This window comes from Amphichorda felina (genome assembly GCF_050947745.1).
Source record: "Amphichorda felina strain 45539 chromosome Unknown scaffold_4, whole genome shotgun sequence".
Classification (NCBI taxonomy): Eukaryota; Fungi; Ascomycota; class Sordariomycetes; order Hypocreales; family Bionectriaceae; genus Amphichorda; species Amphichorda felina.
Genome location: NW_028145046.1, coordinates 1,750,583 through 1,768,497, shown reverse-complemented (window position 1 = coordinate 1,768,497; position 17,915 = coordinate 1,750,583). Strand labels below are relative to the sequence as shown.

Here is a 17,915-nt window from a genome sequence, read left to right as displayed (position 1 = left end):
TTTATAGCTCGTCATCCGACTCTGTCTCACTCTCCTCACCTGCAGGCGCGGCAGCAACTGCAGGCTTCCGCTTTTCTTTCGTGAAAGGTAGGCTCCGTTTGGGAGGAGGCTGCGCCGCTGCTTTCTTGGGTGGTGACTTTGGACGCTGAGAAAACGCGGCTGTGTTGGGGCCGCTAGCACTCTCCCCTGCGGCCTCATCCTCATCGCTTGCTGTCGATGCCGTACCATCGGTGTCGGTTCCTTTGTCCGTCTCCTCCGGCTCATTTTTGATAGCCTTGTCCACTTCCATGGCCTCGAAACCGTCATCCGAAGAGTCCTCCTCGGCGACGGCGACGGGAGCCTTTCGTTTCGTGGGCCTAGATTTGGCTGCTTTGCGGCTCCGTTCCGGTAATGCTGTTTGCGAGACAGGTGGGGGTGATGTGGCGGCGACGGTGGTAGGATTTGAGGCAATGATCTTTTGCTGCTCGCGAATCTTGACCTTTTTCTCGTTGAGGAGGTCGCGGAATTTGAGAAGCAGGGCCGTCTCGTCCTCATCCTTGGCCTTCAGGAGCTCTTCCAATTGCGCCTTGAGGTCGGCCACCTCGCTCTCCAGCTGCTCGGCCTTCCTTGATGCCTGGAACGCGGCTGTTTTGTTCTCAACCGCCGCATCAACTGCGGCTGCGCACCAGTCAAGGACATTGAGCTCTCCGCCGGGGACTTCGGGGATCGTGATGGATCCCAGGCGTTGCTGCCAATTGTGAGCAGGGTCGCCTAACAGGTGGAGAGGGCGTGGAGAGGCTTACTGTGATCCCCTGGATTGACTTCCTGATGACTACAGATATGGAAGAGCCCTCAGAGACGGTGGCGGTGGCTTGAATATCCGGCTGAGGCTCCTGCTGGAGGAGACGCCCGAGAATCTGTTGCCATTCCGACTCGGTGGCTGGGCAGTTTTTGACCCTCAAGGAGCCGACCTTGCCGTGCTTGACTGGGGGTGAGAGGCATCAGATGGGCGAACGAGCCAATGGCCTGGTGGACTCACTGCTGACACCGTACTCGGCCTCACCCTCGGTGGCCTGGATTTTGATGTCGAGGGGCTTGGGTCCCTTGAAAATGACGTTTAACAGGACGTATTTCGACGCGTCATCGCTGCGGGTGAACTTGAGCACGCGCTCTGTCGGCGCCATGGCTACCCAGGCAGTACGGCTGGCCTGAATCTGAATGTTCGAGGCAGGGCCAAGATGGATGGTCTCTGGTGGAGCAGGGTGCGAGGTGTGGGTGAAGTCAAGTCCTAGGGAGCAAGAGGCCGATGTGAAGTGAAAGCACGTTCGAATGCGACGGACGATCGGCAATGAGAGAGCCCCCACTGTTAGGCGCGAGGAAGCAACGCTTTCGTGATCGATACAGCAATAATCAACCCGCGGTTTGGTGTGTCGTTGACTTTACTTTGTCGTCAGTCGGTAGAAAGAGTGGCGTTGTTCCTGGTTGGTTGGAGTAGGGAGCTCCAGGCAGCTCCAGGCAGCTCCAGGCAGCTGCAGGCATCAGCAGCGCAATTCCATCGGTCCACCTTCCGACCGTTAAGGTGGTGGTGAGGGGCGACAAAAAGAACGATGACGCTACGGCAGAGAATGAACACTGCCAGAACAACATCTGGACACCTTTAAGAATAAAATAAAATCACAATAGCCGGTATTCTCTATTCGTCGACCTACAACTATTCGTACTCATCAGACACAGCGGCTTGACTCTGGGATAGCGGGCGGTGATGAGGATGCCTTTTTTTTTTTTTTCCTCCTGAGTTTGCTCGACGCTATTAGTACGTCGTATATCGAGATCCCCAAATCCCCAAAACGGCGCCGTACGATGTACACTATCTAGTTTTCTGTATGCCTGGTATTATTCTTACCAGGAATAGTTGACTTGTAGCAGGCACCTAGTATTGCGCGCTAGGTAGGTATGTTTGCAGATGTAAGTAGGATAGTAGTACTCCGTATGAGTACTATTATTAGTGGATTGATCAGGTACCTGGGGGCACTCAGATCCGTCAGTCCCCCTCCTTCCAAGTCGCCCCCCGGGGTGGGGGGGTTTCCAAAATCCCATCTTTCTTGCATCTGAATTGGGGCTTCGTTGCTTGTATTCGACAATCGCTGCCACGTATATAATATCCATCAGGATGGCTCAGGTCCAAGGCCACTGCGACGCCCGGTTTTCCAAGCTCCGTGACTTGATGCAAGAATTCATCACGTCCGGACAAGACATCGGGGCCAGTCTGTGCATTAACATCAACGGCGGGGAGAATGTGGTGGACTTGTGGGGGGGCTACGCCGACGCATCGACCAAGAAACCATGGCAAAGGGATACAGTGGTAAACGTCTTCTCGACCACGAAACTGGTCACCAACCTGGCGGCCCTGATGCTCATCTCGCGCGGTGTGCTCCGGCCCGAGGACAGGGTGACCCAGCACTGGCCTGAGTTTGCGGCGAACGGCAAGTCCGAGGTCACGGTCGGCCAAGTGTTAAGCCACACCGCGGGCCTCAGCGCGTGGCAGGACGATATGACGCTGGAGGACGTATGCGACGTCGAGACGGCGACCGGCAAGCTGGCACACCAGGCAACGTTGTGGGCTCCCGGAACCGCAATGGGATACCACGGCATGACGCAGGGATTCCTCGTCGGGGAGCTTGTGCGAAGGAAGACGGGCATGTCCATCGACAAGTTCGTAGCCGAGGAGATTTGCCGGCCGCTAGGCGACGGGGCCGACTTCCAGCTCGGGTGTCGCGAGGAGGACTGGGACCGGGTGGCTCCCGTCGTGCCTCCACCGGGACCTTCGATCCAGGAGGCGCTGAGCAAGCTGGGGTATGAGCAGGACTCGATCGTCGTGCGCACGCTTTGCAACCCCATGCCCAGAGCCGAGGACGCAAACACTGTGCTCTGGCGGTCTAGTGCGTTAGGCTCGGTCAACGGCCACACAAACGCCAGGGCATTAGTCAAGATCCTGTCCTGCTTCTCGCTTGGCGGCACGTGTGCGGAGGGTGGCCATCGCCTGCTGTCGGCCGAGACGGTGAAACTGGCGCTTACTGAGCATGCGATTGGGACGGATTTGGTGACGGGGCGGAGCGGGAGGCGCGGACTTGGGATATACCTCACGGGACCTGGGTCGGGGATCGCCCAAGGCATGCTGCCGGGGGGCAGTGTTGGATGGGGTAGCGGATGGGGTGGTTCGATAGTGGTTGTGGATAGCGACAGGAGGCTCACAATTGCGTATACGATGAACAGGATGCTGAATGCAGAGCATCCTTCCCCGGCAGCGTATATTAAGGCGGTTTATGAGATACTTGGAGTTGCCATAGCTGCCTAATTGCGTTGTTTGGCAACCGACGAGCTTTCTTGGGTGGTGTCACAGGATGGCGTCAAGGAGGTCGTTGGAGCCGTGTTTCCCGGTATCCTTCTCGAGAACTTTCCATAAACAGTTTCGTGACGACAAGGATACCTTTTATATGACGGAGGGCAAACTCATGATTAATACGCCAGTATTGTCAAATTATGAATAGTTTAGAATTCGATTGCTATGGAACAGGAAACCAGTGAGTAGATTCATTTCCAACGCATGGCTTCCCGTTGAAAAGGGGACATTGGAAATGCCTCTTCGGTATAATCCGCGCACCCATATTTAAAGAGGATTGGTAAATTATTACTGTCTTACTATGATCTATGCTATACACTTCAAGGCCCCCGGAAATGTACACAAGAAGGCCATTGTCAAGAAACCAAAACCCCGCTACAACCACCGGTTATGAGATATTTGATCTCCTCTTGAACCACGTGGTCCCTTTTCTCCACAAGCCCTTCAATGGGCTTTGATCGCCAATCAAATGCTGATATTGAATCCCCTGAGCTGTAATCTCCCTTGCCAGCTCCAGAACTCCCTCACCAGTCTTGGCAGAGCAGTCAAAGTAGCCTGTCGCCCCTATCCTGGCTTGGAGGTGAAGTCCCTGCATCACGGAGAGCATGTCAGCCAAGGTATCGTGCAAGTTTTACTGAATGAGGGTGAAAGGTTTCTGTATAGCCAGTTCCAGGCTACAAGTCCTCCAAGTCCTGTGGTTTTATTCTTACTTCGCGACGGCTGCATGGCTGGTCCATTGGAGCAGCGAAACCTTTTCCGACGTAGGGACCCGTTCGAAGGTCGGTCTTGGTGCCGACAAGGACAATGGGCCTGTTGGGAAAGATGGATCGAATTTGAGGTGCCCACTAAAGCTCGAGAAGTCATGAATTAGTCCCCATATCGGTAACCTGAATAAAAAGCTCACACCGTCCGGGTGCGGTGGGATGCACGTACCATAGTGTCTACATCCGATATCAAGTCCGGCTCGTCCACAGCGAAGCACAGAACCACGCAGTGTATCTGTTCCGCAATCGTTTCGACCAATTTTGGAATGAGATTCTCGTCAACGGGTCCTGGACTGTCCCATAGGACAAGCTCAACGGGCTGCGGCCACAACGGTAATGGACAGGATGTGATGTGTGGTACTAGTGACGGCGTGGCATCGTGCTGCATTGTTTTCACAAAATCCAGCGTTAGATACACGCAATTATCTAGGCAATTTTCATGGGCACAGGCGGCACTCTTTCCTGTGTGATCCGAGAAGACTTACCGTTCCAGCCAAAGTTCCTGCTCCTTGCGTGTAGTGCCTATCAGAGGATGTATTAGCAAAACGGCCGAGTTAAACGGGCACTAGCTAGAAAAGAATGACAGATAGACAAACGTTATGAGCGAAGTTTTCCCGCAGTAGGTTGCGCCAATGAAGAGTGCTCTCACTCTGGGATTGAGCGTTGGCAATTTGCTACCCGTGTGTCGAGGCAAGTCGGCGTCTATATGCCGAGAGGAACTGTGCCCGTCAACTGAATGTCCACGAGTGAAAGGTGTGTTAAAGAGCGTGGAATTTCTATCCGAGGCATCAGCGTCTGTTTGTGGTAGCTCTGGGTTGAGCATTTTGTTCCAATTCATTGTTTCCGGATTAGATACCTAGTGCTCTAGTCAGCATTTTGCCGCTATTTAACCAACTAAGTAGAGTGAGAGTAGCTCTAGGTGAGTAGGCAGAGCTAACGTGCAAAGGTAATAATTGGTAAGTGGGTTTCTGTATAATCTTACCGATCGATGATGAGAGAAGGCCGTAGGTGGTAGGAGAGAGGTTCCGTGGCCCATGGGTGAAATGGGTCTGACATCTAGCTTCTCTAGCTCTGCAGAATACTCGTTCTGCTGAGAATAATGGAACTCATTCTGATGTGGAAGTGACTTCGCGGGTACGAGATCGTGGAGATTATCCACACTCTCTGCCCTGGAGGGATGTCGGGGAGCCTCCCTATCATCCGTCTGTGAACGGGCCGGTTCTGAAACCCTCAAGCAATCAGAGCTTGCTCTTGTTAGTGGTGTATCTGATGGGTCCATGTCCTGCGTAGCTATTATGGGAATTGGCACAGTATCTCCTGGTATGAATCCAGAAGTGGTTGTGGTTATCGGAGACGTGAGGTGCTCTGAAAAGCTCAGGTCCAGATTTGCCGACTGAAACTCTAGCGGTTCCCATAGCGCCAGGGTCGTTCCAGGCGATGGAAGAAGCCGCGAAGTTGTTTCGAGATCTTCCGCTGGCTTGTCTTCCGGGGAACGGGGCGTAGACTTCGTTTTGAACTGCGACACCTGTGATGCTGCGGGCGATGGCTGCGAGTCGGCGCAGGGGATATCAGGTGAAGAGAGCAGCATGGTGTACTCCTCCTCGCCATCCGCATCCCCCTCACTTCTGCATATATCGACCATGGCCTGCAACGAATTATCGAGTCCATCTCGGCCACCATGTCCTAGTCTTCGGTACCCTTTAACGCAGGCTCTCACATGCAGCCTGGCCTGTACTGTATCGTCAAGAAGTAGCAGGACCTTGGCCAGTGCCAGCTTCTCTTGGAGAATGTCTGTTGAATCAGCCGTGGCAGTCCTAGACAGAACACCTAGCTTCTGAATAATAGTATCCTTTGCCTCCTGCCATTTCTCTTGTTGCTTGTACAGGGTTGCGAGCTCCTCCAAAGCCTCCGTCTGCATGGATGAGCTCAGGTGCCTGCTCTTGGACCTCCTCACCCGGTCAATGCCTCTACTGAGCAGTCGCTCAGCTTCCTCATAGTTACCGGCCCGAAGTGCCTCGCGGCCTTTACTAACATGGAGGTGCACAATCTCGGCCTCAATCTCGCCATCCGAATCCGACTCCTCAATAGCGGTGGAGACGGAGATTGCCGGCACGGAGGAAGGTCGGCGAAGCGGAGGGACGTCTTTGTCTGCGTACATGGCAAGATCTAGCTTGGACATCTCAACAGTCCACGCTAATGTTAGCTGGTTCGGTTGATGGTTGAATATCCCATGTAGATCCGAGGCCGCCGCCACAGACTCTTCGTCATCGGTTGCCAGTGAGCAGGTAGACGACACGATATTTGCTGAAGACTGGACACAAGTCCTCTGGTTGCGGAGGCTGGACAACTCTTCTATATTGGCAGTTTCCGCTTCCCCTCTCCTGTCGAGCGATGCCATCCGCAGGGAAACAAAATCTGCCAAGCGTTGAATGGACTGTGTGAGCTCAGCCAAGTTGATTGTGCTAGCGTTTTCCAGCTGCCTCGAGGAGACTTGACCCCATCTAGTATCAGAGCGTCAGCCCTTTACCGGTCTTGACCATTGAATCTGGACGATCCCCGACGTATCCAAGGCCAGAAACAAGCCGCAGAGGAAGGATACTCACAAGAGTGCAGCTTGCAGCGACAACTGGATCGTCTCCCGGCAAGACCGGCAGCGTTGCTGGTAGGACTCTACATCCTCCCATGCCGAATTCAGGCGCATGGCCTTCCTCGTAGAATCGAGGACTCTGACTGACTTGTTGATACCGGCGAGAATGGAATCCAAGTCGCTTAGCATTTTCTCTCCGTCGCGCAAACACGCCGAGATGTTGGCCCAGTGCTCAGCCAAGTGGCCCGTCGATTGGAAGAAGGGCTGCAGCGTATCGGCCTCTAGTGTAGTCTTCATGGACTGGAGCGCGCGCTTTAGCAGCTCAACCTCGGATATCATCAGCTCAATCCTGGTGTTGACGCCCTGAGCCGAGTCCACAAGGTCTTTGAGAGAGACGACGATCTTGGAGCTGGTGGCGATCAGGCCAACGACGCCCACCGTAACCGAGAAAGGATCCATTGTGCGCTGCTCTACACCGTAGTCGACCGCCGTAAGTACATGTACCTAAAGTCTCGCCTGGATAATGCGATGCGGGGAGAGAGCCTTCCCAGGTCGCAAGGCTGGCGACTGTGGCGGGCGTCCCATGATCTACGAACTACGAGTACAGGGATACCGTATACGTAAGTCGGGACACCCCTCAGGCCACCTACTATTTAAAACACCCTACGGTGGGATATTAATAAGCAGATGACTGCTGCATTGAGAGATGGAACGGTTAGTGGAGTGATGTGTGAGAGAGAGAGAGGCTGAATCTGCATCCTGCCAACAGTGGCTGCAGCCTGCAGGGATCAATGAAAAGGGCACCAACTCACCTTACACTACTCAGATTCAACAACATCCTCACCTCATCAACAATGTTCACAATCCTGAGGATCAACTAGGTGCATGTTATACTATAATATAGCCGGCGTGACGCTGGCCGATCTTAGCCCTCGATCGTTGTGAACCCCTTGCCAACCAAGCACTCGCCATGGCGACCACGAATGGCATTGCGTCCACTGCTCAGGTTTTCCTTGTCGAGCTGCAGCAAAAGCCACATGAGCTACATATCCGAAGAGCTGGCGAAGACTGGTCCGGCATCACAAGCCAGAAAGAACGAAAGAAGCTACAGAACAGGTTGAATAAGAGAATATGTACGTCCTCGTGCGCCGCGTCAGACAGGACAATGCTCACCAGAATCTAGCTCGACAGAGGAAGAGAAGTAAAGTTGCTGCCGCCAGCACTTGGACTCCAGATCTCGTGGACTCCACCCCTAATCTAGAGTCTCTAAGCTCAAGCCCCTCTCCTTGCAAGGCCATTTCTTGCCCATCCGTCTCTAGTCCTCCGCAGGGCGATGCGACAGCCTGCCCACTAGAAAAGCTCGAAGCAAACTTCGAATACTGCACGGCTGACAACATCACGTATAACCGAGCCGTGCTGAAGCGCTTCGCTGAGCACGCACTCGAGAGCTATGCGACGGCCGCGCCATGTGCCGATCACCGCCTGAAACTCATACAACTCAACCTCATCAATGGCATGACACGGAACGCTTCGTCTCTGGGGTTTACGTTCGACTGGCTGCTCTGCGAAGTCATCTCCCCGTTTGGCCGTGGTGGGCCGAGTCTGAATCCAGGGGCAGCCAACACAGCCGCCGTCCCACCGAGCCTCGCTCCTACTAGCCTGCAGTTGAGGACAAGACACCACCCCTGGCTTGATCTCTTCCCGCTACCCATCTTGCGAGACAACATATTGGCGGCTTCGCAATTCCTTACGGCTGAAGACGAGCAGGATCTGTACAATGATGTGCTGGAGGTGGGAGGGGGGAGAAGCGAGTGGGCCGGTCTCGTTGTCTGGGGAGAGCCGTCCGACCCTTGGAGCTGGGAAATAAGTCTGCCGTTCTTGCGTAAATGGGGATGGCTTCTACGGGGATGCCCGGAGATTGTGCAAGCAACAAATTTCTGGAGGAGCAGAAGGGGGGAAGGGCCGCTCCCTTGTCCGCGCCATGTCGAAGAGGTGTACAGCGATAGCATCCCGTTGAGGGGCCTCCCGTCGAAGGTAGATAGCGCGTAATGAAAATTCCTTCAATGCTCTCAAGCCAAGAGTCATACAACATAGCATGTTGGAAAATTTCGTGTTGAGAGTATCGGGCATAGATATCATCTGGTGCATCCGCTCTGGGAATCTAGCCTACCACGTTTAATAAGAGAGGGTTGCACACGTACATCCTCGTCTCCAGGCCAGCTTAGAGTTCCCCGCTCAACACTGCGCTCCAATCCTGGCTCTGAAACCATTCCTCCAACGAAGTTGTCTCGATCCCAAGCTCAGCCGGAGTCTTGACTTTGGGATTTCCACCGGCGTATCCAAACTCTGCAAAGAACCTGACGTCGTCTAGTAGGGTGAGCTCGAAGCCCTCCGGCACGTAGCGCAGATACTCCTCCTCCTCCACGTCTCTCGTTGTTGCTTTAACTCCCATGGTCTTACCCCAAAGCGCTGCGTAGTCTGGCTTGGATATGATAGCGCTGGCGCCCAGCACGTCCGTGCCGGGCGGGTGGTGAAGAACCAATGCTTCGACAAACGCGCCGGTGTCTCGCGTAGCAACCACCTCAGGGTTCGCCTCGTGCGTACCCGAGGTTTTCAAACGCACATACTCAAACGTGCCGTCCTGCAGCTTGTGTGGTCTGAAGGCGGCAATGTCCCTCCATGTCTCCTGGAAGATGCCCATGGTGACGGTGCTCAGCCGATCGCGAAGCTCCGGGAGATGCTCCCGGATATAGGTCTCGGCCGCGGCCTTGGAGTCAAACTCCCACGAATGCGTGTACTTGCCGCCGCTGATCTTCTGCATTGCGGTCAACGTGGAGAAGACGTACCTCTCCAGGGTGGAGAGCACGGCTGGATCAGAAGCTGCCTTTGCAATGTTTATGCCCTGCTCCCGCTCCAGGTCTCCGGCATATTCCTCCAGCGATCTGCCAGCGGCCTTTGCCTTTTCTTGCAACCCTTTGTCGTCGCTGATGCGAGTCAGGTTGCCCGCCCAGTCCGTGACGGCGAAGATGGCGTGGGCGCCTCGAAAGGCAGCTGTCAATGATTGCGCATTGTCGTGGTCTCCCTTGACCATCTCGACACCTCTTCCCGCCCAGGCCTTTGCCTTGTCAGAGGCAAGATTGCGAGTGAGTCCGCGGACGCGCCAGTCCGCGTGGGTTAAGAACCGCTCGGCGACGGAACCCCCCTGAAGCAGATCAAAGTGTTAGCACCATTGGTCGATGTGTGGTTAGGGTGTTGACTGCCTTGGAGGACAAACCTGCGTCCCGGTAATGCCCAGGATAGTGATGAGCTTCTTCGTCATTTTGGTTACCTTCTGTAGTGGTGTCAACTGTCACCGGTACATGTATGTTTGAGCATTGATGTTGGCTGCTTTCCTCACGCATGGAGAGGACGGAAAGCCCGTGGTCTTATACTTTATTTGTTCCATGGCAATTCATCGTCCAAAGGGAACGCCATTAGCGAGAGGGTCTTATTCTGGAACGTGCCAATACCCTACTAGGTATGTAATTACCAAGCCTCTGGAGTCGCATCATTATGCACCTGGCTGACACAGTTCGAGGATCTTTTGCTGGCTTGGTGGATACTGTGCTGTCGGACATGCATGTGTGGGATCCCGGGCATATGCAGACGGCTGACACCGTGCGAAATATGAACAGGGGGGAGACGACAAGAGTTGAAGCTACGAGCCCCTTCCAAGCACACAGTCAGCCACTTGCAGCACAATGGAGATCGACCCAAGCAGGACATGCCCCCCCCCCCCCCTCCCATAGTCCCTGCAAGCTGTTCGTCATTCCTCATGGAATGCAGCCAATATCCAGCAAGCCTAGAAGAAGAGATGCTTAGAATCAACCAGTCCTGCGACCAGTGCAGGCTCCGCAAAGCCCGCTGCATCGGTAAGCCGCCATTTCCGGATTAAAAGGCTGTGCTGTCGAAGGAGGAGGCTGACACTCGATGAATACACAGTACCACAGATCCCGGCACCGCCATGGGAACCGCAGACCTGTATTCATTGCATCGTGAGATTGTTCATCGTCCCGACCCCCGAGTTTCGTGTGGGGTTTGACCGTGGCCTTTTGCCAGAACCGCAACGAGTCTTGCAACTTCAGTCTCATCAAACGCAAGTTCCGGGCAAGATCTCAACGTAGGCAGCCCTCGCGACTTTCAAGGACTTTAATGTGCCCGACTATTGCTGAGAACCGTCTAGAGATTACCACTTGCCTTACTGAGCCCTCTCTGGAAGGGGAGAAAGAGCTCCTTATTGATCGCCTCCTACGACATGGGTCCCAGCTCGCTCCATTGTACGACGAGTCAGCTACCATCAAGGTCCGTTGAGTTTGGCCATGTATGAAGCTGAGATACCGTCTGACTTCATTCTTAGGCCGGCAGTGATCGAGGCAAGCTAACTTCCCCCAATTTTCTCTTCACCAATATCTTACCCAGGTTTAGTTGCAAGTTCGGCTATGCCGTTCTTTTCTAGTCAGAGGATGGCCCTGTTGACGCAACGCCCCGAAACAGACGACCTAAGGGAACTTGTCGATGGATTGGAAGGCCTGATGACGAAGAGTATCTGCGTCAAACTGGAGTCAAACTATACCATGATTCAATTTGAGAAACCTTCTGTGAGAGTTGATATAACAGCAGACGAGGTGGAGATGTATACTAATGGTTTGTCTTTCCTGCCTGGCCTATTAGCATCAGACTGATCAACCTTTGAAGCTTACTTTGAAAACCTTCACCCGGTTTATCCGTTTCTCGACAGAGAGGAATTTGCTGCGGATGTTCTCAATATGGAAATGGAAGACACTTTGAACTCAAACAAAGCATTTTCCGCTCTGTACCATGCTGTCTTGGCCTTGGGCAGCCAATATCATGACGGTAGAAGCTTCGTGCCAAGATTAGGGAAGTCGTGGGAACTGTTCCACACCTGCCTCGGATATGTTTCTGATCTCATAGCTCCTTCGTACTCCCTCGTTAAGCTTCAGGTGCGTCCAGTGCTCGTCAGGCTACCTGGTGGATGCGGTACTAACAGACGCCACACATTAGGCCCTAACAGCCATGGTAGGGATTTCTGCCCTCGATTCAACGAGCCTATGAAATTGACGCGAAAGCGATAGTCCATCTTCGCCATGAGCGCATGTTGCATTCAATTGGATCAGACGTTGATCTACGAGGCCGGCAGGATGGCCCAGCATCTACGTTATCAAAGACCTTGCAACGCAAAAGAGAGCCATCTCAAGACGTTCTGGACCATATACTACATTGAAAAGACAACGGCATTCTATGAGCGCAACAGCTCGGTGTGCTCCATGTTCTCCACAGAGATTCCAGACATGTTGCTGATTTCCAACTAGGTGATTGCCGACGAGGATATAAGCAGCAATGTCCCCCATGTGGTCGAGTCTGTCTTTGGAGACTACAACTGGTTTCTTTCGGCTGTCCGTCTAGGTAGGCTCTCGTCGATAGCCTACACCTCTCTATTCTCCACAGAAGCCACGTTGAAATCAAAAGCATCCTTTCTCGAGTCTATTAAGCGCATACGAAGCGGCTTGGAAGAATGGCGACTGGATGTGCCGGTGGAGTATCGCCCGGGAGAGACGCTGCAACTGAGTCGACTCGAAAGTCTAAGCACAAAGTCGATTGCTATTCAGACACAGTACCTGTACTACAACCTCGTCATAGCAGTGGAGAGACTATCTATACGAGTCGATCCCGGTGATGGTCTGGACACTACATGCACCGATAGCCAGGGGAAATTGATGGGCGCAGCTCAGAATGTCATTGAGCTGGTGTCGTTTATTGACATTGCGCCGCACATGTCAGTTTTGTAAGTCTGATAGATGCACAGCCCTTTGAAGCTTTGATGCTGATATTGAGCTCCAAGCGTGGCGGGTATCATGCCCGTGTCAGCCATATTCGTCTTATTCGACTTGGTCGTCCACTACCCTCGACATGTCGAGACCAACCGAAACCTAGCCCTCCTTGACCAGGCCGCAGAGTATTTCACACGCATAGACATCGCATCCAATGGTGCCCTGCCGGGCAGGACTATCGCAGAATTCGCGACCATCGCCCGGCGCTATGTCCGCAAAGTCCAGTTTGGCGAGCCCGTGCCAGAAGATGCGGTCTTGACCCCCAACCCAGGGCTCTTTCTGCCCGGCCTTTTGCAGGCTTCCGGGGACTTTGGGCAATGGGATTTGAATATGGAGCTTGGCGATATATACGTATGTGGGGGGGGACTCTCTGTTGTCGCTAGCGAGCGATATCCGCAACGGGCGTAACTAATACAAGTCCAGGCCACTTCTACAGGCAAGATGGAGGGCTTTGGCCGGGGCCACCTCCCTTCCAACAGCACTGCTTTGGAGACGCCCGTGGGATCCCAAACCCCTGTCCACAATCCGGCCATACAGCTCAACGGGGAGCCAGAACAGACCAAGCGAGCGGCGGGGCCGAATCTTACCTTTGGCTTCGTGTTCCCGGACTGGGCTGTTGATGATACAACCGTTGCGGAACCGAATGGAGGCGCGATAGCCAACGAGGGTCATTGTTAGATTAGGAGGTTGGAGGTCCCGCGTGGAGCACCACTGGGGGAAGGGACATCAACGGAGGAGGCATGTGCGGGAGGCGTGATGGGTAAAATGATTCGCATATGATTTTGTGTGTTCCTTGACAGCACTACACCTCGTGGCCCGTTCTTCTCTTCGCAGTCTAGCGATTTAAATTTTATCTTGAATTCTCAACAATACTAGTGCACTATGGGAACTTTGTATAAAGGCCCCTTGTTTGGAGAAAATGCAGCTCTAGGTTCGCAACAGATAAATACTTCCCAATATCTCAGCGTATTACTCTGAGTTCCAGGAGCTGGGATCTGTGAGGATTAGCTTGAGCTACAGAGCCGGGACAATCCACAGACCGGTGTCTACAGAGATGATGGCCATAACGACTCTAAGTGTCGAGCCGCATATAGTACGGGATGGACCTCAAGGGTCCTAGGTATAGCCCCTGATGTTCTAGATGTCATTAACGCAGAGTTGACTTGGATTAGTCTCGATATCCGCACAGCCTGCTCAGCAGCCATGATCGGCTTCCACGAGGCTTGTCTGGCCATCCAGCGACGGAGCCGGTGGAATTATCAGCTAGACTAAGTATAACGAAAAAGGGCAGGCAATACTCCATGTCGAGAGCATCACTTTTTCGCTTCTCTAGGAGGTCGAAGTATTGGAGATAGACGAGCCTTTAACCACGGCGCGACTAGCTTGGGTTCCGCATATCAATTTTCTCGTTGTCAAGTACCTCATAGAGTCCTATTTACTTTGAGAACTGTACATGCCAGCGTTATATGAGCTCGGTCGGCTGTGCATGGTCTATTCTCAAAGACGTGTCAGCGGGGCTACGACGGATGGGAGCCACATGAGAAACTACATGGACTGGATGGGCAGGTCTGGCCTCCTCAGGAAGCACATATTCAGATCTAGAGATACTGGGTTCTTGGACGGAGTTCTACGAGAGACCAACGGCAAGGGCGTGGATCTAGCTCCGAACTCGCTTTCTGGAGAGCTCCTCCACGCCACCTAGCGTTATATAGACGAGTTCGGCAGAGTCGTCGACATTGACAAGCGAGAATTTATTGGCGCTAATCTCGATATGGTGCCCTTCTTGGGAATGCAGAGCTACGCTAGTTTTGACCTTGCGGCCCTCATGACTAGGAGGCAGTCCATAGTTCAGGAGCAAGTCTACATCCCGCGACGTGATAAGATGCTCTCCCTTACTCCCTCTGTAGACTGTTAAAAGAAATCGTGCGATAGTATCACGGAGGCCATCTTTCCCCAATCACGCTTAAGAAGACCTTTTATGCTTCCGCTATCCGATACGCTTTCCTATATGTGTAGCAAGGTCAGCACTTAGGCAAGGTTGTCATCTCAGGAGGAAATCAGATGGGGGCTCTAAGATTGATATAGACTCCGTTAAGACGCCCAAGAAGTTGGTCTTGGACCCGAAGCCTCTTACCTGCTTGTAAGAGGTCTTAGTGGTCTTAAGGCGATGGGTCGCGCGCCACTTGATTGAGCATAACGCTCGTCGGCTCGTGTTCCTTTCCCAAAGCGCTGGTACACGCTCAAAGGACTCTACCTACGTCAAAGAGCTCGAGAGTATGGGTGGGGAGATTTGACTCTCCGGGGGGGCGTGGCCAACGCAGATGAAGTTGATATGGCTATATCACACAGGCCCCTAAACTCAAAGGAGTCTTCCAATGCTCCATGGTCTTACGCGACCAGAACTTCTCTCGGATGAGCATCGACTAGTGGAACGCTGTGCTCAGGCCCAAGGTCTAGGAGATATGGGACCTCCATAACGCAACCGTCGCCGCCGGAGTTCAACTAGGCTTCTTTGTCATGTTTTCTTCTATATCTGGAGTTTTTGGTCCGGCGGGACAGGCAAACTATGCCGGCACAAATATCTTCCTGGATGCATTCGTACAGTATAGGCAGAGCCTGGTCTTAGCAGCTTCCGCGCTGAACATTGGGGCCGTCTAGGATATTGGCTACGTTTCACGGAACGACGCTCTACTTCAGAGGCTCACGTTTCGCCTGGTTCCCATCCAATCACGGTGACCGAGTTGATGCAAGCCGTTACAGCGGCTACTCTGTCCTCTTCAACCAGCCCTGCCAGCCATGACACCCTGGACAAGCAGTTCGTGGACAGGAACATCTTCACGACTGGTCTGTCTACCGCAAGCTCGTTGGGTGGCCCCCAAAGCCGCTACCCCTGGAGGAAGGACAGGAGGACAGCCGTTTATTATCCGTCCACACTTGTCGCCGCCTGCGCTGAATCTGCCGTCATTTATGTTCGAGATTCCCGAGTCATGCCGGGTACACAAATGTGTAGTTTATTAGGGGCAGCTACCTAGAGTAGCGACGACATGACGGGCATCTATACATATATCCACCGGACCGGAGACGGGAAATGTGGGGGACGGTGTTCGCCGCTCGGCACGTCCGCAACGCCGGCCGAAAACCGGAGACCGGAGACCGGAGACTAGTCCGGGGCCCCTGAGGGATTCACCATTCCGCTCCAGGACACTTTCATGATTCCATCAACCCTTTCGTCTTTTTTTTTATACTGAGTTTCAGGTGTTGAGACCAGAAACTTGCACAACGTATTGTCGCCAATCACCATCGGTATAATACCTGTAGTACGGAATATGTGCTGCCACTTCCGGCCTTCAGCTCGTGCCTCCTCCACCTTAAGACAATCCCGTCACATAAACTTACGCAATCATAAAAATTATTCACATGGGTCAGTTTCTTTTTCCTCCCTGCTCTATACCTAAAAGAGAATCCCCTCATAATTGAAACACCGGGGTCCGATTGTGGTAGCCTGACTGCAATAGAAAAAGAAGTCTGCACTCATCCGCACGAGACGTTGCATTCAATGTCAGGCTCATAGAAGATGTTCAGTAGCATAGCATGTATCCCTCTAATGTGGCAGCTCAGCGTGAGAAGCTTGTCTATGTGATTGTCCACACGCACCCAGTCATGACCAAGACTGCCGCCGGGACAGCAGCTTGGAGGATTTGTTGGATTGTTCTAGATGTCGACTCTTAGAGCAGGCAATCTTACAGGGCAACATGCATTCATCGATGGCAGCAGAAGGGCGGAGGCCAAGGCAGCGTGGCTCTGGTCGACAATGTTGTTACGGATGCAGAAGAAGGCGAGAACATGGTATTCTCCCCAAGTTTCGTCTGGGATTCACAGCCCAATGTATGTCCAGGCCAGTATCAGGATAGTGAGATAGCCATCCTCTTGTGAGAAGCATACCGTGCAGGCAGGTTTCACGTCGTCCCTCTCCAAGATGGGTAGCCGAATCGGTTCACGCCGAGCAACCCTGATGTTCACCTTCTGCCGAAATGATGGCAGTTCGGGTCCGCACCCATCAACTTTTTCAGAGCCCCAGATGAAAGCACCCGTAGCCGATGCTCCCATGCGGTCACCTTTCAGGCTCAATCTAGGTGGAAAGGGTGGGCATTGCTGGAAGACATGCTGGACAGAGAGTGCGTATGTGACCCACTGCACGGTTGCTCCGCTCGGTCTTCCACGGCGCCTATCGGAGAGGCCAGACACAGGCGCTTACGGGGTTCGCTACCAACAGGCCTCCGGTGTCATTTCCATGGAAACCCTCGGTTGACATTGACATGGTGTGACACTACCTCAGAACTCCACTAGAGACCAGAGATCTGTCAGTTGACGACCTGCTCTTGCATCCACCCAAGCCGGCGAGGGCTTTGATCCTGTATTTTCGTAATACTGGCCGTCGTAGTAGCTGACGGTGTGAGTTCCCGGTTCAGGAAGCCTTGTCCAAAGAGTTCGCTCCGCGGCAAGCTCGACATCATAACAGGGAAGTGCTTGGCGGAGGTATTCATACCACTCTTCGCTTGGGAAATAGTCGTAGTGTGCCTTGGTGAACTCCCAATATTCTGGATACCATCCTGAAAATCCCCAGTCGATGAGGGCCGCGACGCGACCGTTCCTGACGATAATATTTCTTGGGATCAGGTCGCCGTGCGTGAAATGTGTCCCATATCGGGTTGTATTTATCTTTTCCACCTCCTTGCCGAGGAGCCCGATGTCTTCGAATCGTAGGTGTTGCCGCGTTAGTGACTGAAACTCACGATGGTTCATAGGACCGAAAAAACGGAAGCCGATTCGGCAATCGTAGGCCGGGTTTTGAAAAGCCGAGGCGACCAGATCCTCCGATGGAGGTTTTAGCCCGCGGAGAATGCAAACGTATTGGTTGATGTCCGCAAAAATGACCTTTTTCTGCTCTGCCGTCAAGGCGCCCTTGGTCCTCCAAGCGTCATCGAGGCTATCTCCCTTGATGTATGCCATTTCAATATAGATGCGATCCTTCCAAGTATGAACCGCATAGACCTCAGGTATCGGAATGGTCGTATGGGAAGCGATGTATTGCATGGCCTCAACCTCTGATGGACGACATGGTCCCTTGATGACACGGTGCCAGCTGACTCTCGTGCAGGGCCCGTCGAAGGGGCGAAACAGCAGTTTGCCCAGCCAAATTCGCCATGATAGTGGGAAAAGAGTGCCAAGGGACAGGCCCATTGATTCAGAGTCAGACGGTGAAGCCCGCGCAGTAAGAAGTAGGGATCTTTGGTGAT

The 17,915-nt window shown here is 53.3% G+C and overlaps 5 protein-coding genes across 5 annotated transcripts; 2 read left to right on the top strand and 3 right to left on the bottom strand.

The window, feature by feature from the left end:
* Nucleotide 1: 1 nt before the first annotated feature.
* ACO1O0_004329 (uncharacterized protein) lies at nt 2–1,163 on the bottom strand (the record flags this gene model as incomplete). Its single annotated transcript, XM_083193769.1, has 3 exons — nt 2–727; nt 783–964; nt 1,019–1,163. The coding sequence occupies 3 exons, from the start codon at nt 1,161–1,163 to the stop codon at nt 2–4; spliced, it is 1,053 nt and encodes a 350-aa protein (XP_083050717.1).
* A 986-nt stretch (nt 1,164–2,149) lies between these two features.
* Nucleotides 2,150–3,334, top strand: ACO1O0_004328 (beta-lactamase/transpeptidase-like protein; the record flags this gene model as incomplete). The annotated part of the gene is made up of 1 exon (XM_083193768.1): nt 2,150–3,334. The coding sequence occupies one exon, from the start codon at nt 2,150–2,152 to the stop codon at nt 3,332–3,334; it is 1,185 nt and encodes a 394-aa protein (XP_083050716.1).
* Nucleotides 3,335–5,826: 2,492 nt separating this feature from the next.
* ACO1O0_004327 (tetratricopeptide repeat protein) lies at nt 5,827–7,189 on the bottom strand (the record flags this gene model as incomplete). The annotated part of the gene is given in 3 exon segments (XM_083193767.1): nt 5,827–5,841; nt 5,861–6,644; nt 6,747–7,189. 3 exon segments carry the CDS (start codon nt 7,187–7,189, stop codon nt 5,827–5,829), a joined length of 1,242 nt encoding a protein of 413 aa, XP_083050715.1.
* Nucleotides 7,190–8,951: 1,762 nt separating this feature from the next.
* ACO1O0_004326 (uncharacterized protein) lies at nt 8,952–10,049 on the bottom strand (the record flags this gene model as incomplete). The annotated part of the gene is made up of 2 exons (XM_083193766.1): nt 8,952–9,932; nt 10,005–10,049. 2 exons carry the CDS (start codon nt 10,047–10,049, stop codon nt 8,952–8,954), a joined length of 1,026 nt encoding a protein of 341 aa, XP_083050714.1.
* A 1,825-nt stretch (nt 10,050–11,874) lies between these two features.
* ACO1O0_004325 (fungal specific transcription factor domain-containing protein) lies at nt 11,875–13,296 on the top strand (the record flags this gene model as incomplete). Its single annotated transcript, XM_083193765.1, has 4 exons — nt 11,875–12,045; nt 12,100–12,572; nt 12,630–12,969; nt 13,042–13,296. The coding sequence occupies 4 exons, from the start codon at nt 11,875–11,877 to the stop codon at nt 13,294–13,296; spliced, it is 1,239 nt and encodes a 412-aa protein (XP_083050713.1).
* Between the last annotated feature and the right edge of the window lie 4,619 nt (nt 13,297–17,915).